This window comes from Garra rufa, chromosome 17 (genome assembly GCF_049309525.1).
Source record: "Garra rufa chromosome 17, GarRuf1.0, whole genome shotgun sequence".
Taxonomy (NCBI): domain Eukaryota; kingdom Metazoa; phylum Chordata; class Actinopteri; order Cypriniformes; family Cyprinidae; genus Garra; species Garra rufa.
The window spans coordinates 45,985,758-46,011,828 of NC_133377.1; the positions used below are offsets into that span (position 1 = coordinate 45,985,758).

A 26,071-nucleotide genomic window follows, 5' to 3' on the forward strand; every position below is an offset into this window, starting at 1 on the left:
AACCATCAGACCATTATGGGCTTATTATGGGCTCATGGTTTCGTACAGCGAACCAGAACTATGATAATACTTTTATAATCGCTTTAACTAAAGAGAAAAACACTGACAGAGTTTAAAGAGTTTGAGCATTTAAAGCAACAAACAACAAAACTGCAGAATAAACAAAATAAAGAGGACATTATCATCCAATGGTGCGCTCAACAATATAGTATTAAAGTTTCACTCTGATACGGTTATAGATTTTATTAATGGTTTGAACTCATTTTTAGATTTTCAGATTTTTTATTTTAAAGTTTAAGTAATTTTGTTGTGTTTTTTAATTTTTTTTTATTTATTTTTTTCAATTTAGTATAATATTTATATTAGTATATAATTATTTAATAAGTTTAATATTTATAATAGTATAACAATGATATATAATATTTATTCACAGTTCATTTTTATTTTTAGATTTTAATTTTTTTTCCAAGTTTTACTAATTTTGTTGTGTATTTTTTGTTTAGATTTAATTTAGTGTTTATTAATTTTAGTTTTATTTCTAGTTATTTTAGTACATCAGGTTAAACTAAATAAAAATTCTAAATAAAAATGTCTTGGAAATGCTTAAATAAAATGAGTATAATATTTATATTAGTATATAATTTTTTAACAAGTTTAATATATATTAGTATAAAAATTATATATATAATATTTATTCATAGTTTGAATTAATTTTTATTTTTCAATTTTCAGATTTGTATTTTATTTTAAAGTTTTATTAATTTTGTTGTGTTTTTGTCATTTTTTATTATTTTTTTAATTTAGTTTTTATTCATTTTAGTTTTTATTTCTAGTTATTTTAGTACATCAGGTTAAACTAAATAAAAATTAGAAATGTCTTAGAAACGCTTAAAATTTGTATAATATTTATATTAGTCTATAATTATTTAATAACTATAATATTTATATTAGTATAACAACTGTATATATAATATTTGTTAATAGTTTGAACTAATTTTTAGATTTTCTGATTTTTTATTTTAATGTTTTAGTCATTTTGTTGTGTTTTTGTAATTTTTTTATTTTCAATTTAGTATAATATTTATATTAGTATATAATTATTTAATAAGTTTAATATTTATATTAGTATAACAATGATATATAATATTTATTCACAGTTCATTTTTATTTTTTCCAAGTTTTACTAATTTTGTTGTGCATTTTTTGTTTAGATTTAATTTAGTGTTTTAATTTTAGTTTTTGTTTTATTTCTAGTTATTTTAGTACATCAGGTTAAACTAAATAAAAATTAGAAATGTCTTAGAAACGCTTAAAATTTGTATAATATTTATATTAGTCTATAATTATTTAATAACTAAAATATTTATATTAGTATAACAACTGTATATATAATATTTGTTAATAGTTTGAACTAATTTTTAGATTTTCTGATTTTTTATTTTAATGTTTTAGTCATTTTGTTGTGTTTTTGTAATTTTTTTATTTTCAATTTAGTATAATATTTATATTAGTATATAATTATTTAATAAGTTTAATATTTATATTAGTATAACAATGATATATAATATTTATTCACAGTTCATTTTTATTTTTTCCAAGTTTTACTAATTTTGTTGTGTATTTTTTGTTTAGATTTAATTTAGTGTTTATTAATTTTAGTTTTATTTCTAGTTATTTTAGTACATCAGGTTAAACTAAACAAAAAATCTAAATAAAACTCTCTTGGAAATGCTTTAATAAAATGAGTATATATTTAAATTAGTATATAATTATGTAATAAGTTTAATATATATTTGTATAACAATTATAATATTTATTCATAGTTTGAATTAATTTTTATTTTTCAATTTTCAGATTTTTATTTTATTTTAAAGTTTTATTAATTTTGTTGTGTTTTTGTCATTTTTTTTTTTTTTTAATTTAGTTTTTATTCATTTTAGTTTTTATTTCTAGTTATTTTAGTACATCAGGTTAAACTAAATAAAAATTAGAAATGTCTTAGAAATGCTTAAAATTTGTATAATATTTATATTAGTCTATAATTATTTAATAACTAAAATATTTATATTAGTTTAACAACTAAATATATAAAATTAGTTAATAGTTTGAACTAATTTTTAGATTTTCAGATTTTTTATTTTAATGTTTTAGTCATTTTGTTGTTTTTATAATTAGCTTTTTTGTTAGTTTAGTATAATATTTATATTAGTATATATTTATGTAATAACTATAATATTTATATTAGTATAACAACTGTATATATAATATTTATTAACAGTTTGAACTACTTTTTAGATTTTCAGATTTTTTAATTTTAATGTTTTAGTAATTTTGTTGTGTGTTTTTTTCAATTTAGTTTTTATTAATTTTAGTTTGTTTTATTTCTAGTTATTTTAGTACATCAGGTCAAACTAAATAAAAATTAGAAATGTCTTGGAAGTGCTTAAATAAAATAATAGTTAAAATATAATAAATAATAATAATAATAATAGTATAATATTTATATTAGTACATCATTTAATAACTATAATATTATATTAGTATAAATTATATATATATATATAATATTTATTCATAGTTTGAATTTATTTTTATTTTTCGATTTTCATATTTTTATATTTTATTTTAAAGTTTTATTAATTTTGTTGCGTTTTGACATTTTTAAATTTTTTTAATTAATTTTTATTCATGTTAGTTTTTGTTTTATTTCTAGATATTTTAAGCTAAATAAAAATTAGAAATGTCTTGGAAACGCTTAAATATATTTAAAATATTAGTATATGATTATTCGATATTTAGAAACATTAAAACATTAAGTTTTGTATAAGTATTACTTTAAATTAGCTATAATAACCCAAACGTCAAGCATTCCTTTACACCATAACTTATTTTGTACTGTACATTAAAATGTTTTGACACACTGACTATTCATTCATCTGATCTTTTGCATGAATTTAAAGACCAGAATGAATCAGGAGACAGGAGTTTTTATCAGTTAAATAACATGCTCGTTCTCATTTCATCAAACACACTGGGGCTTAAAGCAGCGAGTATGTGTGTGTGTGTGTGTGTGTGTGTGTGTGTGTGTGTGTGTGTGTGTGTGTGTGTGTGTGTGTTCATGCAGTAAATGTGAGCTGAAGGGCTTTCAAGGCTCCAAAATGACACTCCGTCCTACAGATCATCCGCTCAGTTCATCTTACTGCTCATGCCGCAGAATCAACCCAAGACTCATGTAAGCTCACACATTAATAAAATAAAGTCAAACGTCATTAATGACCAAATTCCGAAACCTGTTAAAGGATTACTCCACTTTCAGAATAAAAAATCTTGATCATTTACTCACCCCCATGTCATCCAAGATGTTCATGTCTGTCTTTCCTCAGTCATAAAGAAATTATGTTTTTTGAGGAAAGCATTACAGGAATGTTCTCCATATAGTGGACTTCTATGGTGCCCTGAGTTTGAACTTACAAAACGCAGTTTAAATGACTCTAAACGATCCCAGCCGAGGAATAAGGGTCTTATCTAGCAAAACGATCTGTCATTTTCTTAAAAAATTAATAATTATACACTTTTTAACCACAAATGCTTGTCTTGTCTAGCTCTGTGATGTGCACATTAATTTATTGGGGAAGTTCATGCAAGCCAAATCTGCGCAGGTTTAGTGCAAATACTGAACTCGTGAGACATCATGACATTATGGAGTATATTGCCAAAAACAAACAAAACACTCCTTCAGAAATACAGGCATTCACCACTATGTGATGAAGTCTGGTTAGACCAATTTAGTGTGTGTGCATTTAGAGAGTGTTCTTTCACTGCATCAATCAGTCAATTAATATACATTAATTAAGCAATAAGGTACGAGAGGCCGTGCTGTATCATGAATAAATCACGGCTGAAGGGCGTTGTTAGCAACCCCTTCAGCCGTGATTTATTCATGATACAGCACGGCCTCAAGTACCTTATTGCTTTTATAAAATGGTTACCACACAATAAAAATATTAAAATCATAAATATATATTAATTTATATATATTGAGTTGTACGTTTTCATAAAGTAAAATCATTAACTGCCTTCCGCTGTAAAAAGTAGTCCCTAACTGCTGCAGCTGTGTTTTCGTTGCTAAGGGTGGTTGCTAAGGGGGTTCAATGATACACAAAACCGTTGAGTGAAGCGGTCATAGCAGTGCTGTATCGTGAATACCAGAGCCATATAAAAAGAGAGTTGCGACACTCCCATAGGCTTCCATAGGAACTGAGGAATGCGGAAGTAAAGCGTGTCATGGAGCGGTCAATAGTTCCAAACAACCAATAGCTCCTCCATTGAAGCCCATTCATTTCAGCGCTTCTCAAGCACAGTCGCAAGTATATTGAAGAAATTACTGCATTTCTTTACATTTTAACGCATCAGTTGACCTCTCGAAAAACTGGCCAATAGTGGTGTTTTATGAAGCGTGTTATAGTTAATGTTTATCGTTAAAAAATTAACAGTTAAACTGTAAATGCAGCTGGATAACGTGAGAAACACCGTAATAGCGACCATAACCAGATACTAGTTGTCATATTTTCATGTTTTTAGTCTTTCTGCAAACTTTCTCTCACTGTAGGAGGTTGAATGAGTTTCAGTAAAGACTGCATTCAAGAAACACGATAAAAATGTATGCTGAATGCAATTCGTTGCCTTGTGTTTTTTAAACATTATTTTCATCTTTTCTATTATGTTAAATGCCATTTTTGCTTGCCTTTTATAATATTCGCTTATGTTGTATATTTGAATATCATAAAACAAGAGTAAATTACTTTTTTTTAATTTAACATTAAATCGTTAAATCGAAACATACTGTATAAAAAAAGTGTTTGATCATGTCCAAATACACATGCAGATGTATTTAACCTTAAATATTACACTAACTGTAATCTAAATACTATTAGAAAATTTTATCTTTTAAATGGTCAGGATCATTATTGCACATTTTAAGTACAAAAAAACCTCCCCAAAATATTTACTAAATAGAACTTAACTATATATATTACAGTTATTTAATTGAATAAAAGTTACACTTGAGGTTTTTTGGTCACATTTGACTGCCAAAGAGTATGAGAACATATTAATTATGTCTCTTTATCACTCCCCTGAATAAAATGCGATTGTAAAGCGTATTCAGAGAAGTTATCAATACAAAATCAATGCACATTATGTGTTAATAATTACTCGAAATTGCTGCAAATATAGTAAAACTGCTGTCTATCCTATTTAACTCCATTCAAACACATTGACAGCGCGGAGCTGTTTGGAACTATTGAGAGCTCCATGAACCACGTGACCGTGCGGCGGCGAGATCAAAGCGTGTCGCAACTCTCTTTTTATATGGCTCTGGTGAATACCACACAGCTGCTGACCAATCAGAATTGAGGAATGGAACTAACCGTTTTATAAGAATCATTATAAAACGGTTAGTTCCATTCCTCAATTCTGATTGGTCAGCAGCTGTGTTTTATTCATGATACAGCACGGCAACGTTCTCTGTATCATTGAACCTCCTTAGCAACCTCCCTTAGCAACGTAAACACAGCTGCAGCAGTTAGGGACTACTTTTTACAGCGGAAGGCAGTTAATGATTTTACTTTATGAAAACGTACAACCTAATATATATAAATTAATATATATTTTTGATTGTAATATTTTTATTGTGTGGTAACCATTTTATAAAAGCAATAAGGTACTTGAGGCCGTGCTGTATCGTGAATAAATCACGGCTGAAGGGCGTTGTTAGGCACGACGCGAAGCGGAGTCTCCGTACCTTATTGCTTAATTAAGAAACATCACATCATTCCAGATATGGGGCAGAAAATCTAGATATTTATATCATTTCATATAGTTATAATATCACACAAAGAGTGCTGTTTTTCTTAAAACATCAGCATGATTACAAATGTGATACTGATTTTATACAACAGTTTATTCAATAAACAATAAGAGACTTCCGTACGTTTCAGACCCCATATTGGCTGTTTTTGCTCTATTTCGCCAACAAAAATCATCCCAAACACAGCCACAGCGGTGTTTCTTTCCTGAATCGATCAAGCGTTTAAATGATTGGGTTCAATCGCAATGACTCACTTATTAACACTGACTTACTGACACCAACTGACGGGTTTTAATTTCACGTTTAAAGCATCTTTTCATTTTAAAAATAACTTCAACATTTTATTTTTAAAATATCATTATTTCTGCATTTATAACTGCAGGTGAAAGCATTCCAGTCTCTCTGGGCTTCACTTTCACTCAAAAGATGACGCACACTTTAAAAAAAAATGGCTTTATAAAGGTAACAATTTAAACTTACCGGAAAAAGATTAATTTCTCTCACTGCAGTGAACTGGCCACAGAAAATGAAGAGTATCAGCTAATTTTTCACGCACAATAACACATTCTACATCATATTGCCTAATTTTCTTGATCAATACCATTATCGATAAAATCCCAGGAAATATTGAGATATTATTTTTTTGTAGAAGTTATGAATGGCTGGTAACTTAATTTAGTAGCCAAACAGCTGGTGAGTGAAAAAGTTCATTTCAATCCCTGGTTAGAAAGTAGGGCTGTGCAATTAATCGCAATTGCAAAAAAATTGAACGTCAAGTTCATTTTATTTTCGATATAGCGCCAGATCACAATAGAAGTCATTTAAGGTTATCTTTCCTATAGAACAGGTCTATACATAGTGCTTTTATCAAACATACTAAATCGCCTTATGTTATTTATCTTATTTACACTAAGGCATGTCATTTTTGTCTCTTCATGGTCGCGTGATTACAATGTCTCCTCCAAGAAAACACGGACTGGATCGCGGACTCCATTCATAAAAACCTAATCTACTATAGCACGGAATGCCACGTAATTTGTCGATTTTTGGATTAATAAATCAAAAGTTGGTCTGTCACTTAATTCAAATCGCGAGATGGACTAGTGTCTGTCAAAACTGAAATGCAAAAAGACCGTTTTAATCTGAATCCTGCATGTTTCGTTTGCTTCTTTATGTATGAATGGTGGAGACGCGTTTTATTTCTTTACTACATGCAGACTGAAGCAAACGTGACGCTCCCGCTAATTTTTGGCATTTGCATCTCACATGAACAGATAAACTTAATCGCCAAATCGCTGCTGTGAGTGTCACTTTTACCGTTTCATTTGAGAAAACTAGCATCATATCATACTGTACACAAAGAAACTTCACTGCAACCTGTCAAAATAAAAGTACGGTTTAACATGAAACAGAACAATATTAGTCCTGTATTACTATTGTACAGTATAATGTAGGTGTTTGTATATTCCCATTTAAATAATTTACATAAAACAATATATATGATTAAAAAAAAATATTACAACAAGATTAACCACTTAATTATTACTTAAACGTTTTAAACTGAATATAATTTTTCTTCCACGCATTGATTTTAACAGTACATTTCTGTTTGACAAAAATTAAAAGGGTTTATTTTTCATTTGATTAAAAGTAAATAAATGTTTATGCTTTTTCATTAACAGAAAAATTAAAACAAGAATTTCTAAAAAAAAAAAAAAAAAAGATTGTAGAGCCCTCAAAATGTTAAAATAGAGAGTTTTGGACTTATTTTTCCACTGAAATGAATGTAGGGCTGGGCAATTTGGCTTAGAATAAAAATCTCGATTAATTGAACATTTTAACCCGATTACGATTAATGAACGATTATTTTATTTATTAATAAAATTATATTTAATTATATTTATATAATATTTATTTTTTTGCCCTCATAGTTCACTGACAAGTTTTGTACAGTAAATATGTTCACATATTACAAGCGAGAGATTTTTGGATGAAGGGTGCATTACTTGATTTTAAAATAATTGAAGGAAACACACTATCTATGATCTATGATTATTAATTGAAATCAGTGTTGAACAACTGAAATTAAAGCAAGCATTGCTTAAAACGAAAAGTCACATTTTTCTTAAATTAGTGAAAATAAATAACTTGCACTATTGAAAACAAAATAAATAATTTTCAAAGTTTTTCATATTAAAAGTAGAAAATAAGCAGTATCTCCTCTAAATAAAATTACCCTTGTATATCCTGTAAATACTTTTTACTGCATAAATACTGTTTAAGCTCTCCATCGACATGTCGGCGGAATAACGGAACGGAGCGCTAGTGTTTTTTAAAGGGAAAGTAATTGAAATAATCTTCCTGGAAAAATTTTAACGATTATAGGTTCTGAATGTCGATTTCGATTATTTTTCGATTAATCGCCCAGCCCTAAATGAATGTTTCCGTTATTACACAAAGTAGGCTAAAGTACCGGGAAAAAAGTAAAATGGCTTATTTATTTTATGTTGTCTGTTTTAAAGACAATTTTACTACAGTTTTGTTTATTAAACTTAATACTGTGTTATTTCATTGTGAAATGTTTTGTTATGCACTTCTTGTGCACTGAATACATTGAGAATGTTTGTATGTAGCTTGTTTGAAAAAGCAAAAAAAAAAAAAAAATCGCAAATAAAATCGCAATCGCAATATTCCTTCAAAAAAAAAAAATCGCAATATGATTATTTTGTCCATATTGCACAGCCCTATTAGAAAGTATATAAATTGTAATTTTCTTTAGAAAATGACCAATGGTTTCGCTAGATAAGACGCTTCTTCCTCGGCTGGGATGGTTTAGAGTCATTTGAAGCCGCATTTAAACTGCATTTTGGAAGTTCAGACTCAAAAGTAAAATAGAAGTCCACTACATGGAGAGAAATCCTGAAATGTTTTTTTTTTAATCTTGATTTCTTTCTGACTGATATGTGACCCTGGACCACAAAACCAGTCATAAGGTTAAATTTGACAAAACTGAGATTTATACATCATATGAAAGCTCAATAAATAAGCTTTCTATTGATGTATGGTTTGTTAGGATAGGACAATATTTGGCCGAGATACATCTATTTGAAATCAGAAATCTGAGGATGGAAAAAAATCAAAAAGACTGAGAAAATCACCTTTAAAGTTGTCCAAATTAGGTTCTTAACCATGCATATTACAAATCAAAAATTACATTTTGATATGTTTACAGTAGGAATTTTACAAAAAATCTTCATGGAACATGAACTTTACTTAATTTCCGAATGATTTTTGGCATAAAAGAAAAATCAAAAATTTTGACCCATGCAATGTATTTTTGGCTATTGCTCCAAATATACCCCAGCGACTTAAGACTGGTTTTGTGCTCCAGGGTCACATATTTGATAAAAAGGGGGTGAGTAAATAATTAGGACATTTTTATTTTGGAAGTGGAGTAATCCTTTAAGCATTAAAATGAACAACATCCATAGTAAAAGCTGAACTTGTAAAGCACTGTTGATAAAGCTGAGTTTTTCCAGCTTTTGTTGTTGTTATTAAAGTGTGACTGATGAGAACTCACCTTCATTAGGTTCACAGAGTTCAGTCGGTCCTCTTCGGCCTCCTCATCCTCGCTGTTGTCCGTCTGCATGGCGGTGCTGGTCTCACGGGCCTGTTTGCTGATCCGGGCCTGTTCCGTCTGCTGGGCGAATTCGACTGACATCTGCACGATCACCTGACCACAGCAAACACCGGCAATTAAAACACATCAAATTCACGAAGCCATTGATTCAAGAGTTGAAGCTATTAATCTCATCTCTTTACTATTAGTTATAGCACCAAATAAACATGAATGAACATCAGAAGGTGTTAGAAGAAACCGAACAACTGAAATTAATTATGATTTATGTACAGATTGAGCGCAATAATGCCACGTAACGTCACATTTAAGTCAGGAAAGACATTCAATGAACATAACCTCGATAGTTAGCTAGAAAAATTGCTCTAAAGAAAAGCTTTTTGATAAATATTTACCCTTTATTACAGATTTATTATATTTTCCTTCATCTTTTAGTGAGGTCTTGTAAGCTGTCATGAAAACCTATGTGAAGTTAAATTACTTAAACTAAATAAAAAATGCATTCAAAATGAACTCAAGGATGAGAAACTAAAATAAATACATTTTAAAATAAAACCAAATCAAGATAAAACTTAATACTAATCATACAAATGTCAAATTAAAAGAATTTTAAAATAAAAAAGGCTTTAAATGAAAGTTAACTTAATTTAAAAAAATATATATTATTTAAAATTTAATCACTTTAAAATAAAAATTAATTAAATCATACAAATGTGGGCATGGTATAGGGCAGGATATGCAGGGATGATGGATCTACTTGGATTATTCTGTATTTTGTTTGTTGTATGTTGTTTAACTTGAAAAACCCAATAAAAAAATTAAAATAAAGATTTTTAAAATAAACTAAAACTTGTTAAAAGTTAACTTAATTATAAAAATATACATTTAAAATAACTTAAACAATAAAAAATGTTAAATTAAAAATAAATTTCAAAACAAATCAAAATGAAAATGACAACACTGTAAAAAATAGGTTTTCATGACAGTTTTTAGATATAATCAATTCATTTTTTTTTAGATAAAATTAATTTCAGTGCGTCCAAACTGAGCATTATCAGCTGAGAATAAGCAACACTATCCCTCATAAAACTTTAGTAACTTGAATGAAATGAAAACTTTTGGTTAAAAGAAAAAATACATTGTTTGGGTCAAAATGATCGATCTTTCTTTTAAGCCAAAAATCATTAGGATATTAAGATCATGCTCCATAAAGATATTTTGTAAATTTCCTACCGTAAATATATCAAAACTTAATTTTTGATTAGTAATATGCATTGTTTAGAACTTCATTTGGACAACTTTAAAGGTGATTTTCTCAATTTTTAGATTTTTTTATTTTCAAATAGTTGTATCTCAGCCAAATATGGTCCTATCCTAATAAACCAGACATCAATGGAAAGCAAATCTATGCAGAAAGATTGACCCTTATGATTGGATTTGTGGTCCAGGGTCACATTTATCAATAACAAACTGGAGTAAAAACAATTAACATTTCGGTTCAGTTTTGGTTTCAGTTTTCGGGCTACATATTATTAAATAAAATTAATTTCAGTGCATTTTCAACAGAAAATAAACAACAACATTCCTTATGAAACCACCATACAGACTTACATTTTCTTATTAAAATATATAAACAAGCTAACAATCATGCAATATACAAAAAAAACAAAAACAAAAAAAAAAACATTATTTTTGGTTTTAGTTTTTTAGCTAAATAAAAATTTCAGTGCATCATTACCCAAGAATAAGCTCAATTTTAAACAAAAATTTACCATACTTCACACAGGTTTTCTGTGTTTTTTTAAATTAAGAGTAAAAAAAGCATGCAATATTTGAAAAAAAAAAAAAACCTTTATATTTGACTTTAATTTTATAGCTAAATGTTCCTTCTGAAAACACACATTTTCTTACTAAGAAGTAAATGTATGGGTGTATGGGTCAAAATGATCAATTTTTCTTTTATGCCAAAAATCATAAGGATAGTTAGATATTTAGCAAATTTCCTACCATAAATATATAAAAACTTTTTTTTTGAAAAAATTTTTTGATTAGTAATATGCAGTGCTAAGAACTTAAGTAATATGTGACCCTGGACCACAAAACCAGTCATAAGGTTAAATTTTACAAAACTGAGATGTATATATAATATGAAAGCTTAGTAAATAAGCTTTCTATTGATGTATGGTTTGTTAGGATAGGACAATATTTGACTGAGATACATCTATTTGAAAATCTGGAATCTGAGGATGCAAAAAAATTAAAATACTGAGAAAATCACCTTTAAAGTTGTCCAAATTAAGTTCTTAGCAATGCATATTACTAATCAAAAATTACATTTTGATACATTTACAGTAGGAATTTTACAAAAAATCTTCATGGAACATGATCTTTACTTAATTTCCTAATGATTTTTGACATAAAAGAAAAATCAATAATTTTGACCCATACAATGTATTTTTGGCTATTGCTACAAATATACCCCAGCGACTTAAGACTGGTTTTGTGCTCCAGGGTCACATATATTTCGTAAATTTCCTACCATAAATATATCAAAACTTAATTTCTGATCAGTAATATGCAGTGCTAAGAAATGTGGACAACTTTAAAGCCGATTTTCTCAATATTTAGTGTTTTTGCACCCTCAGATTCTAGAATCTCAAATAGTTGCATCCCAGCCAAATATCGTCCAATCCTAACAAACCAGACATCAACGGAAAGCAAATTTATTGATGTATAAATCTCAATCTTAACCAAAAATTGGTTTTGAGCTCCAGGGTCACACAGTAAATCAAACATGTAACATAAAGCCATATGACAGTCTTGTAAAGCACCTTGGCGATCTCCTCCTCCAGACGACTGAGATCAGGCTCCTCCGGAGGAGATGAGGCCCTTCGCTCCGCCACTTCTCTCAGTCTCTCCAGCTGCTCCCGCGACAGACCCGCTGCCCCGTCTACAGAGAGACGCTCCTCATCCTCATCTTCATCCTGAGACAGAAACACCAGCGAGAGTGAGATGAGACGGACACAAAGAAGAGCAGAGGAAGGAGAGGAGGAGTCCAGTGTGTGTGAAAGAGCTCTTTCTGGTGCGTCTCACACTGAAGCCGTCTCTCTGTTCTCTCTCAATGTCTTTCAGTCGGTAAAATAAGATCCACACTCAGACATTCAGAAGGTCTTTTGTTGCATATGCAGATGCGGTTCTGTTTCTCTGTTTCTATATTTATTCAAACGTCCTTCTATTTGTCTCCTTTCATCGCTGTTTTCTATTTCCTCCATTTGGAATTGAAGCTTTAAGACACGTGTTTCTGGTTCTAGACTAGTGTCGTCACGATACCAAAAATTTTGACTCTGATACGATACCTGACTAAAATATCTCAGACGACGCCAAAAACACAGAATGACAAGTGAAAATGAATAATAGATGATCCAAATGGTTATAGTTATTTTATCTATTAAAAAAGCATTTCGTCCTTTTAAAAAAAATATCAAATAATAAAAACATGTGCATGTTAGTGTACAGGTATGGAGAGATCTTTGGAACTTTGGTAAGAGCTAAAAGGATAAAGACAAATCTTATTTCACGATATAGTCAATTTTATTATGATATAGTGCAATTTTGTTATTTCATCTTTGTTATTAATAATAGTAAGTATCAAACTAAAGGACAAAAACAATAAAACAGAGACACAAATGAAATAAATAGGGCTCTACGAAATTTGTTTTATTCCCAAATTCCGTTTTATTTTTTCTAAATTCATTTAAATTTTTCTGGATTCCGTTTTAAATTTTTCTAGACTCTATTTTAATTGTTACATTAAGAAAATATTCAAAATATTAAAAAAATATTGTCTAATTTTTTAGATTTTCAAATTTTCTGCTTTATTCCTTTTTATTTTTTTCCCTTTTTTATTTTTCTGGATTCCGTTTTTTAATTTTTCCAAATTAATTTTTATTTTTCTGGACTTGGTTTTTTCCGTTTTGAATTTTTCTAGACTTGTGTTTTAAATGGTTACATTAAGAAATAAAAATCAAAAATCATCATTAATCAGAATCATGAAATATACATGATTTAACAGAAATCGTCCCAAATTCCGTTTTATTTTTTTGCAAATTCATTTAAATTTTTCTGGATTTATTTTTTTCCGTTTTGAATTTTTATAGACTCTATTTTAATGGTTACGTTAAAACATATTAATCAAGAAGCAAATCTACCGCAATTTCTTAAACGTTTAACAAAACAATTTTTTTAAGGCCCCATGAATTTTGCTTAGTCTTAGATTCCGGTTTTTTTCTCCAAATTATTTTTTTTTCCGTTTTGAATTTTTCTAGACTCTATTTTAATGGTTACATTAAGAAATATTCATCAAAAAGCATGTAATTAATTGAAATCATGAAATCAAATAACAACAATTCCATAAAAGTTTAACAAAAGTTACATTAAGGCCTAATGAAATTTATTCCCAAATTTTTTATTTTTTTTGCAAATTAATTTTACTTTTTCTGGATACTGTTTTGAATTTTTCTAGACCATTTTAATGGTTACATTAAAAAATATTCATCAAAAAGCATGTAATTAATTGAAATCATGAAATCATTTAACAACAATTACATAAAAGTTTAACAAAAGTTACATTAAGGCCTAGTGAAATTTATTCCCAAATTTTTTATTTTTTTGCAAATTCATTTTACATTTTCTGGATACTGTTTTGAATTTTTCTAGACCATTTTAATGCTTTCATTAAAATTTATTAATCGAAAAGCACGTCTAATTAATTTAAATCATGAAACGTACACAATTTAACAGCCATTTCCTTAAAAATTGAACAAAAATGAAAATTTTAGGGCCCTATGAAATTTGATTTAGTCCCAAATTCGCTTTTATTTCTTCCAAATTCATTTAAATTTTTCTGGATTCCATTTTTTTCCCGTTTTGAATTTGTCTACTCTATTTTGATGGTTACATTTTTATTTTGACATGTTGCTGCCTTTATGTTTCTGTTTATATAATGATATGAGAGTGTTTTTTCTCAAAAGTAACATAAAATGCTCATGAAGTGACTCTCAGTGGTTCTAGAGATGAAGTTTATGATTCATGTCCTCATATATTGAGGCGGCAGACGATTCCATCCACATTTACAGCTTGGCTTTATTCATAGGAGCCTAAATAAACAGTGTTAATACGGCTCTTTTCAAAATGCTTTCTTAAACTACCAGTACTATTAAAATGTGGAATCATACCATTTTTTAAAGCAGGGTATCGCCTTTTTAGTAGAGGTATATTGTGCAATACTATACTAGACTGTACTTTGAAGAAAAGATGTGAATGAAGCCCACAGAGATGGAGGCGTTCACGGATGCGTGATCAGGGTTTGAGATGTAGGGCAGCTCTCTGCCGCGGGCCGCTGACGCTCCATTATTACTACAGTTAAACACACAGCAGTGCTGCCAAACAAGAAAATCACAAGATCTGAGAGAGAAAAAACACTGACCTGAAGATGATCACGGCGCTCGTCTCCCGTCAGCGGAGGACAGACCCTCGGCACGCTGGGAAACACAAACACAGACCGAGAGAGTCAACGTCACGCGTCACCAAACGCACAAACTCTGACCTCATAACAGCACAACACAGGGCTTGATGAGTGAGAAATAAATTAAACTCGACAAAAATTAAATTAAATAAAACTAATATTAATATAATTTCTAAATAACAAGTTAAAATATTATACTATATATAAAAAATTTTATATTATGATAAATATTATTTAATAAATAAATAAATGTAAAATACAAAAAATATAAATAATATAAAAATATATAAAAAATAAATAATACACCTCATGATAAAAAATAAATAAAATTATATTTTGCATAAAAAATTATTTATGCATGAATGATGAGAAGCTGCAGGGCTGGAATGGTCCTGAAAACCATGCAATTAAATTATAAAGTGAGGCTGCATACAAAAACAGACCTTTTGAAGATTATTAGAACCCACAAACCTGCATTTTTAGATTTTTTTAAAGACTTAAAAAGATTTCTGAAGTATTTAATTCACTGGATTATCCAACAAAACATTTTTACTAATAAATCATAACATTTCTAAATAGAAAATGTAAATACTACACATATATTTATTTATTTATTGTTTTGAGGTCAACAGAATCCAAATACAATATAAAAATTAAAAGAAATTAGCATTAATTTCTGACGTATTTAATTCATTGGATTACTTGTGAAAAAATTTACTAAATGTATTTATTACTTTTAAATATAAATATACTTTATGATGGTATATATACTAAATGATGGTATTAAAAAAGAACTGATTTAAAACAGAGGGGTTTATAAGTTGTTAAAAAAATAAATAAAAAATGTAATTAATTAATTGTTTCCAACATTTCAAAGAATATTAGAACCCACAGACCTGCATTTTTATTTATTTATTTTTTTAACTGATTTAAAACTGAGGGGTTCATAATTTTTTACAAAAAAAAATACATAAATTAATTAATAAATTAAATAAAATCAAATAATTAATAAAATCATAAAAAAAGTTACATTAAACAATATACAAGGAAAAAAACATTACCAGATGTATTCCTTACATTTAAATATAAATATACCTAAAACTAAATGATGGTATTATAAAAGGACTGATTTAAAACAGAGGGGTTCATAAGTTGTTTAAAAAAGATAATAATAATACTAATGAATAAATTAATTAATTAATTAATTAATTAATTCAAATCAAATAATTAATAAAATTATAAAAATGTTACATAAAAAAAAAATCCACTTCGAAGAATATTAGAACCCACAGACCTGCATTTTTATGTTTTTATTTTTAAAAGACATTTTTCAAAATATCAGTTTAATTTGAGGCAATCAAGATCCAAATAAAAAGACAAAATATTTAGAAATGAGTATTCATTTAGTATTTAATTATTAAGTATTTAATATTATCTAACAAAAAATATGTTTAGTATTAAATTATGTAAATATATATATATATATGGCCAAAAATAATTGCTAAATATGACATAAAATTTAATTAAAAAAATAATGAAATAATAATTTTACATTTAATATATTATTTGTTTTTATTTTTAATCAAACATTTTTTACACTTTATATGTAACATTTTTATGATTAAAAAATAAAAAATAAAAAATAAAAATCTTATATAAATATATATTTTTTCACTCCAGAAACCCACAGACCTGACATTTTTATGTTTTTATTTTTAAAAGACATTTTTCAAAATATCAGTTTAATTTGAGGCAATCAAGATCCAAATAAAAAGACAAAATATTTAGAAATGAGTATTCATTTAGTATTTAATTATTAAGTATTTAATATTATCTAACAAAAAATATGTTTAGTATTAAATTATGTAAATATATATATATATATATGGCCAAAAATAATTGCTAAATATGACATAAAATTTAATTAAAAAAATAATGAAATAATAATTTTACATTTAATATATTATTTGTTTTTATTTTTAATCAAACATTTTTTACACTTTATATGTAACATTTTTATGATTAAAAAATAAAAAATAAAAAATAAAAATCTTATATAAATATATATTTTTTCACTCCAGAAACCCACAGACCTGACATTTTTATGTTTTTATTTTTAAAAGACATTTTTCAAAATATCAGTTTAATTTGAGGCAATCAAGATCCAAATAAAAAGACAAAATATTTAGAAATGAGTATTCATTTAGTATTTAATTATTAAGTATTTAATATTATCTAACAAAAAATATGTTTAGTATTAAATTATGTAAATATATATATATATATATATGGCCAAAAATAATTGCTAAATATGACATAAAATTTAATTAAAAAAATAATGAAATAATAATTTTACATTTAATATATTATTTGTTTTTATTTTTAATCAAACATTTTTTACACTTTATATGTAACATTTTTATGATTAAAAAATAAAAAATAAAAATCTTATATAAATATACATTTTTTCACTCCAGAAACCCACAGACCTGACATTTTTCAAAATATCTTCTTTGTCTCAGCAGAATGAGCAAATGATGACAGAACGATCATTTTTAGGTGAACTAAACCTTTGATGATCCTAAAACAGGCTTCATTTTCTATACTATTCATTTTCAAGTTAAGCATTACTACTTATTTTATGGAGAGACTAAAAACGGGATGTTCTCCGTGAGGTTTTGAAAGATTTATTTACTGCATGTTGGATATTTAATCATTTAGATCAGTGGTTCTCAACCAGGAGACCTCAAGATGACAAAATATAATTGATAAATAAAACAAAACTCACTTTAAATGAGCTAAAACAATTAAAACTCAATACATTGCTTATTTTAGTTCACGTCCTGAACAACTGTTTTTGTCTCTGGACTCACATGGTTTTGGAAAACCTGGATAAAAGAGGAGACTTGATTTGAGAAGTGATTTGTAGAGCTGGAACATCACGGAAATGAAGCTGAACTCACAAACAGCGGCTGAATTATGAGCCCAGTGTGTAAATGTCAGTCTGGCAGCAAATGAAAGTTACGAGGCTTCATTAAAAACGCTCAGCGGAGCGACCAGAGCAACGCACTCTTTAATCACAGCAACAATAACAGCGCTAATAAAGGAAGACGGATCGCCAAAACAAGCTTTCTGCTTTCTCTGTCAAACACTCTTGGCGAGATTTTAAAGTTAATATTTAGAAAACATCTGCACTTTCACGCCAGAGATACTATTATTGTTTTTATTAGTGTAAAATTCATTTTTACTTTTAGATTTTCAGTTTTCATTTTCATTTTTGTTGCATTTTCAGATCCAAATAAAACGAGAAAATAAAGATATTTATAATGAGTTGTAACAGGGTTTCCCAAAAATGTGTTTGTGAGTTGATAAAAAAAAATAATAAAGTATTTAAATCATAACAAACGGTTTGATTTTAATTTTATTTACATTTTCAGAAATTCTGTCATGTGATTTTGTCAATTTTATAATTTTTTTTTTAATGTCTATATAGTTTTTATTTATTTTTGTTTCAGTTTTAGTTTTGGTTATTAATGTGCTTTAAGTTCAACTAAAAGGTTTGAAAACTAGCCGAAATAAAGAAACAAACTTTTTTGCATAATCTTTTATCTATTTAATATTTTTATATTTTCTGTTTCACGTACATTTTATTTCAAGTTTTAGTAATTTTGTTGTGGTTTTTCTTTTATTATTTCAGGTTTAGTTAGTAAGCTGCTTTAAGTTCAACTAAATGAAAATGTTTTTTCATTAATATTCAATTATCTGATTGCTTTCTTGTTTTTAGTGTTTTGATCGTTTTATTTCGAAATTATTTGCATATAAAGTGCTTTCAGACATTCAAATCATCACGTTTCATTTTTGATATAGTTGATATTTTGGCATGTTTTTTTTAATTATTTAATATTTTTATATTTTCTTTCACATACATAGTTAAAGTTTTAGTAATTGTGTTGTGTTTTTGTCATTTTTAATCAAATTTGCCTGATTTATTTTTATTTGAGTTTTAGTTTTAGTTATTTAGTTTAGTTATTTAGTTACTAAACGAAAATTGTATTTTTTTCCTTGGCAACTATGCAACTATGTTTACTGTTTTATAAATTAATATTTCATTTCATTTCTGTTTGCCCTCTTGTTTTAGTAAGTGTTTTGATTGTTTTATTTGGAAATTATTTGCATATAAAGTTTAATTTTTGGTGGGACTTTTGGTGAAATGCTGAAACTGTTCACAGAAATGTTGGAAATTCATTGCTTAAAAAGAGTACGAACCCTGAAGCAGTGTTAACTTAGTTGATATTTTGCATAATTTTTTAATTATTTAATATTTTTATATTTTGTTTCACACATACAGTAGTTACAGTCTTAGTAATTTTGTTGTGTTTTTGTCATTTTTTTAATGTCTGAATTAAAATTATTATTATTTTTTTTTTTTGACATTTTTCCTTGGCAACTAGCTGAAATAAAATAACTTTTCATTAATATTTCATTTCTGTTAGCTTTCTAGTGTTTTATTTTTTTACATATAAATCGCTTTCAAACATTCAAATCATCAAGTTTAATTTTTGGTGGGACTTCGGCGCATAGAAATGTTGGAAATTTATTGCTTAAAAAGAGTAGGAACCCTGAAGCAGTGTTAATTTAGTTTACATTTGTTTTATTTTTACATTTACATGTGTTTACATTTACATTATTTTATATTTTATTTTATATCATATTTTATTTAAGACTTTTTTTAATTTTCTGTTTCACATACATTTTAGTTAAAGTTTTTAGTCCTTCAATATGTCTGATTTATTTTTATTTGAGTTTTAGTCTTTTTACGTTATTAAAGTGCTTTAAGTTTAGCTAAACGAAAATTTGAATTTTTTCCTTGGCAACTAGCTGAAATGAAACAACTGTTTGTTTGTTTTTATTAATCAAAACACTTACTAAAAAATTCAATGAAATATTGTTTTATTTTGGAATTATTTGCATATAAAGTTTAATTCTTGTCCATAGAAATGTTGGAGGTTCATTGCTTAAAAAGAGTAGGAACCCTGAAGCAGTGTTAATTTAGTTGATATTTTTGCTTTTTTTTTTTGTTATTTAATATTTGTATATTTTCTGTTAAAATTTCAGTTAAAATCTTTTATTATTTGAGTTTTAGTTATTTAGGTGTTTTCAGTGCAACTAAATGAAAATTAGACAACTAGATGAAATTAAACAACTGTGTGTTTCTTTAAATTAATATTTCATTTCATTTCAGTTTGCTTTCTTGTTTTAGTAAGTGTTTTGATTGTTTTATTTTGAAATTATTTGCTAATAAAATGCTTTTCAAACAATAAAATCATCAAGTTTAATTTTTAATGGGACTATTGGTGAAATGCTAAAACCTCTGTCAATAGAAATGTTGGAAACTCATTGCTTAAAAAGATTTATTTAGTTGATATTTTTGCATAATGTTTTAAATTATTTAGTATTTTTTACTTTTCTGTTTTTGTTGTGGTTTTTTTTTCTTTTTTAATGTCTATTTTTTCAGTTTTAGTTATTAAGGTGTAATAAAATAAACATTGTTAATGTAGCTGATATTTTTGCATAATTTTTAAATTATTTAATATTTTCTGTTTTTGTATATATATATATGTTTTTTTTCAGGTTTAGTTATTAAGGTACTTTATGTTCAACTAAATGAAAATGAGAAAATTCTCCTTGGCAACTAGCTGAAATAAAATAATTATTTAAAAAAATAATAATAAATAAATAAGCATTGTTCATGTAGTTGATATGTTTGCATTATTTTTTAATTATTTAATATTTTTATATTTTCTGTTTTTGTCTTTTTTTAAATATGTCTATTTTTTATTTTTCTTTCAGTTTTAGTTATTAAGGTTCTTTAAGTTCAACTAAATGAAAATTAGAAAATTTTCCTTGGCAACTAGCTGAAATAAAATAACTATTAAAAATAAAAATAAAATAAACAGTGTTAATGTAGTTTATATTTTTGTATAATTAATAAATTATTTAATATTTTTATATTTTCTGTTTTTGTCTTTATTTTTTATATATGTCTATTTTTTTCTTATTTCAGTTCCAGTGATTAAGTTTCTTTAAAGGAACTGTATGTAAGAAATTTATTTTAGTTATAAATAAAAAAATAAAATAAACAGTGTTAAATGTAGTTGATATTTTTGCATAATTAATAAATTATTTAATATTTTCAGTTTTTGTCTTTACTTTTTATATATGTCTATTTTTATTCTTATTTCAGTTTTAGTTATTAAGGTGCTTTATGTTCAACTAAATGAAAATGAGAAAATTCTCCTTGGCAACTAACTGAAATAAAATAATTATAAAAAAAAAAAAAACATTGCTAATGTAGTTGATATTTTTGCATAATTTTTAAATGATTTAATATTTTTATATTTTGGCATTAATTTTAGTTCAGTTATAGCTATTTTAGTTTGTATATTTTATTTTATTTCAGTTCATGTTTAAAACTGTCCAACAACTTATGTTATTTGGGCGGAATATTAGAATATCACTATTTAAATGTTACATTTATTAATATAAATAATAATTTTACATTATTTTTGTTTTGCCTCATTGGTTTATTGCAATTTTCCATAAACTGATGAACCCCAGAAAGCCTGTTTAAGCTAATGAGAATTATTCAGCCAGCCAACAAATTTAATAAATATGACCAAATTACAAAAATGACCAACTTTTGTTCTGTTCTATAATTTATCCAATCACTCGAAATCCTTTAGAATGATTTCTGAAGGATCATGTGACACTGAAGACTGCAGTAATGATGTTGAAAAAGCAGCTTTGATCACAGAAATAAATTACACTTTAACAGATATTCACAAAGAGACCAGTTAAATCAAATTATAAAAATATTTCTCAATTTTACTGTATTTTTGATCAAACAAACGCAGCCCTGTTGAGCAGAAGAGACTTCTTTCAGAAACCATAATTACTCCAATCTTCTGGCCAGTAGTGCAGCTGTTCAGGGCAAAAACGAATGGAGGAGAAGCACTAGTTGTTGTATTTTGAGGTGTTAGATATGTTAGACACCTGAAGAGCTCGTGGGCTCCAGTGAGCTCCTGAAGTCTCCGCTGCAGGAGGAGTATCTCAGCTGTGAAGCGCTCCTGCGTCTCCTCCATCTGCTGCTGATAGTAGCTCTTCAGCCGCTCGATCTCCTGCCGCTGTCTCTCCTCCAGCCGAGACGAACACTCCTGAAACTCTGCCTTCAGCTGCTGGACGGACGGCTCCTTCAGCTCTGAGACAACGGAAGAAACAGATCCACAGCGATCGTTATTTGAGGAAATCCTCTCACGGTTGACAGGGCTTCACATTGCAATTAAAGAGACTAAAAAACATCACAGAGCTGTCAACAGATATGAGCAACACACCCCTGAGATCCAACTGAGAAACAACTCTGCAAACACCTGCTGAAAATCTGTATATTCTGCTATATTACAGTATGTTTTTTAGCGAGACAGATTGTTCGATTTGTCACGGGTGTGAGTATATCAGATGCTTCTATCTGTTTTCTAATATAAGTTTGACTGTTTTGAGCCTGTAGTTTCTGAAGTGAATGTGTTCACACTGAATCATCTGATTTGAGGCCATCAGGATCCAAATAAAAGGAGAAAACAGAGATGTTCGTACTGAATTATTACAGGGTTTCTCCCAAAATTGGGTTGGGCATTGATGAAAAAAAAAAAACTAAAAAAAAACTTTGGCTTGAAAAAGCCTGATCAGAAAGTGTGAAAAAGTTTAAACGTTTTAGAAATTGTAGAAATTTTATGGTTTTCAGTCCAAAAAAAGATAGATGTTTAAAGTAGTTTTAAAGCTTGAAGCCTGAATGTTTTGAAGGCAACACAGTCTGTCAGATGGACGGATAAATGGATAGATAGAATGTTTTAACATGTTTCTAACTTATTTAGCATGTTACTAGCGTTTAGCTAGCATAATTAACAAGTCACTAACATGTTTCTAACATGATTAGCATGTTGTTAGGATGCTGTTAACATTTCTAGTCTAATCAGCATTTTGTTAACATACTTTAACATGATTAACATGCTGTTAGCATATTTTTAGCATGATTAGCATGTTGTTAACATGTTTCTAGTCTAATCAGCATTTTGTTAACATATTTTAACATGATTAGCATGTTGCTAGCATGTTTCTAGCATGATTAGCATGTTGTAAGCATGTTGATAGCATCATTAACATGTTGTTAGCATGTTGATAGCATCATTAACATGTTGCTAGCACGTTTCTAACATGATTAACATGCTGTTAGCATATTTCTAGCATGATTAGCATGTTGTTAACATGTTTCTAGTCTAATCAGCATTTTGTTAACATATTTTAACATGATTACCATGTTGCTAGCATGTTTCTAGCATGAATAGCATGTTGTAAGCATGTTGATGGCATCATTAGCATGTTGTTAGCATGTTGATAGCATCATTAACATGTTGCTAGCACATTTCTAACATGATTAGCATGCTGTTAGCATATTTCTAGCATGATTAGCATGTTGTTAACATGTTGATAGCATCATTAACATGTTGCTAGCACGTTTCTAACATGATTAGCATGCTGTTAGCATATTTCTAGCATGATTAGCATGTTGTTAGCATGTTGATAGCATCAACATGTTGCTAGCACGTTTCTAACATGATTAGCATGCTGTTAGCATATTTCTAGCATGATTAGCATGTTGTTAGCATGTTGATAGCATCAACATGTTGCTAGCACATTTCTAACATGATTAGCATGCTGTTAGCATATTTCTAGCATGATTAGCATGTTGTTAGCATTGTTGATAGCATCATTAACATGTTGCTAGCACGATTCTAACATGATTAGCATGCTGTTAGCATATTTCTAGCATGATTAACATGTTGTTAGCATGTTGATAGCATCATTAACATGTTGCTAGCACGTTTCTAACATGATTAGCATGCTGTTAGCATATTTCTAGCATGATTAGCATGTTGTTAACGTGTTGTTAACATGTTTCTAGTCTAATCAGCATTTTGTTAACATATTTTAACATGATTAGCATGTTGTTAGCATGTTGATAGCATCATTAGCATGTTGTTAGCATGTTTCCAACATGATTAGCCTGTTACTAAAATGTTTTGAGGGGGGAAAAGACTGATATGTTCTCAGAATTGGGAGTTTATATCTTACAATTCTGACTTAGTAACACAATTGTGTGATATAAACTTGCAATTCAGATTTTTTTTTTCTTGGAATTGTGAGATATGAACTTGTAATTGTGTTATAAAGTCAGAATTCTGACATTTTTTTCCTCAGAATTGCGTCATATAAACAATTACAAAAAATAAAGTCAGAATTGTCAGATAAAAACTTACAATTCTGACTTCTTTTCTCAGATTTTTCTGATAAAAACTCGCAATTCTGAATTTTTTCTTGGAATACTGCGATATAAACTAGCAATTCTGACATTTTGTTCCTTGAATTTTTATCTTGCAGTATTGACTATAACTGGCCATTGTGAGTTTATATCTCATAATTCTGAGAAAAAAGGCAGAATTGTAAGATAAAAACTCGCAATTCTGTGAAAAAAGTCACAATTATGAGTTTTTATCTTGCAATATTGACTTTATAACTGGCAATTGTAAGTTTATATCTCATAATTCTGAGAAAAAAGTCAGAATGGTGAGATAAAAAGACACTATTACCTTTTTATCTTTAATTCAGTAGAGTTTCACACTAGTAAGTGCATGCCAGTTAAACAGTGTCTTTCTCTTTCATGTTGATGGCTCTCTTAATAATAGATGTGAAAGCTCAGGACTGGATTGATGTGACGTCCCACTGACCTGCGGGATGACCGTTGAGCCCCTGCTGCTGTCTCCTCATGTCCTCCTGCAAACGCCGCAGCTCTTGCTGGTGAGCGTCCTGCAGCTCCTGCTCTCGGCTGCGCAGCTGCGCCTGCGTCTGCGCAAACAGACTCTCTCTGAGCAGCTCCAGCTGAGCCGCGTGAATCTGAGACAGACTGATGCGCTGAGCCTCCAACTGCAGACGACACTCATCCTGCAGACAGATCCACATGCGCTCAGAACAACTTTCTGAGGTTAAAATACATCACAGATGAGCATAGATTGATTTTGCTCATGTTTTTGTGGCATTCACCCATGCAAAATACTCAAAGGATCAGAGAGATGGTGGAAAATTGTGGAAAACTAAAACAAGAAAACTGCAAAAAAAAAAAAAAAAAAAAAAAGTCCAACTCTGAAAATAAAAAGAATAAAAAGTAAAATAAAATACGATACAATAATAAAATAAAAAAATACATATTTTTCTAATTAATTAATACATTTTAAAAAATTATAAAAATTAATAAACAAACATAATATTTTGAATAAAAGCAACAAAGCCTGATTTGATTTTTCATAATTGCATATCCTCTCTCTCTCATGACAATAATGTGATCAAATAATTAGATTAACTACACTGCAAATTATTTTTACATTATGGTAATTTGTACTTCCATTAGTTTAATAACAATTAATGGAAAGAGGAAGCCTGTTTTAGTGCCATTAAGATTTGTTTCCATGTGATATTATGTCCATGAATCTCAAATGTTCCTTAAAGGTTGTATCAGCGATTTCTAGCCTAAAACATAAAGTGTCAATTTCAGCTGACCTTTCTTCACGATCCGCTCGCTGCCTGCCCCATAAATTGTCTGTGAAAAAACCGCGTCTCTCTGGTCAGCCTAGGGTCCGAGATATGCCAAAAAAACAATCGGCACTACCAACCTTTCCACACATAAACAAACAGTGTTCCAACCAATCAGCGTCAGGGGTTTGGTGTTGTGGACTTTCGCTCAGCCTCCCTCACATCCCTGCACCAGTAGGAAAGTCCACAACACCAAACCCCTGACGCTGATTGGTTGGAACACTGTTTGTTTTTCTGTGGAAAGGTTGGTAGTGCCGATTGTTTTTTTGGCATATCTCGGACCCTAGGCTGACCAGAGAGACACGGTTTTTTACAGTCGATTTATGGGGCAGGCAGCGAGCGG

General features: G+C 28.3%; 1 protein-coding gene across 1 annotated transcript in view; it reads right to left on the reverse strand.

Annotated features, from left to right (window-relative positions):
• LOC141289454 (uncharacterized) overlaps positions 1 to 25,101 on the reverse strand; it is a 40,945-nt gene extending 15,844 nt beyond the window's left edge. The window contains exons 1-5 of the mRNA XM_073821547.1: positions 24,870 to 25,101; positions 22,084 to 22,288; positions 14,992 to 15,046; positions 12,338 to 12,490; positions 9,450 to 9,602 (exon numbers count right to left, since the gene is read on the reverse strand). Of these exons, the coding sequence (XP_073677648.1) occupies positions 9,450 to 9,602; positions 12,338 to 12,490; positions 14,992 to 15,046; positions 22,084 to 22,288; positions 24,870 to 25,101 (798 nt within the window). The remainder of the gene's footprint in view (positions 1 to 9,449; positions 9,603 to 12,337; positions 12,491 to 14,991; positions 15,047 to 22,083; positions 22,289 to 24,869) is intronic.
• Positions 25,102 to 26,071: the final 970 nt, after the last annotated feature.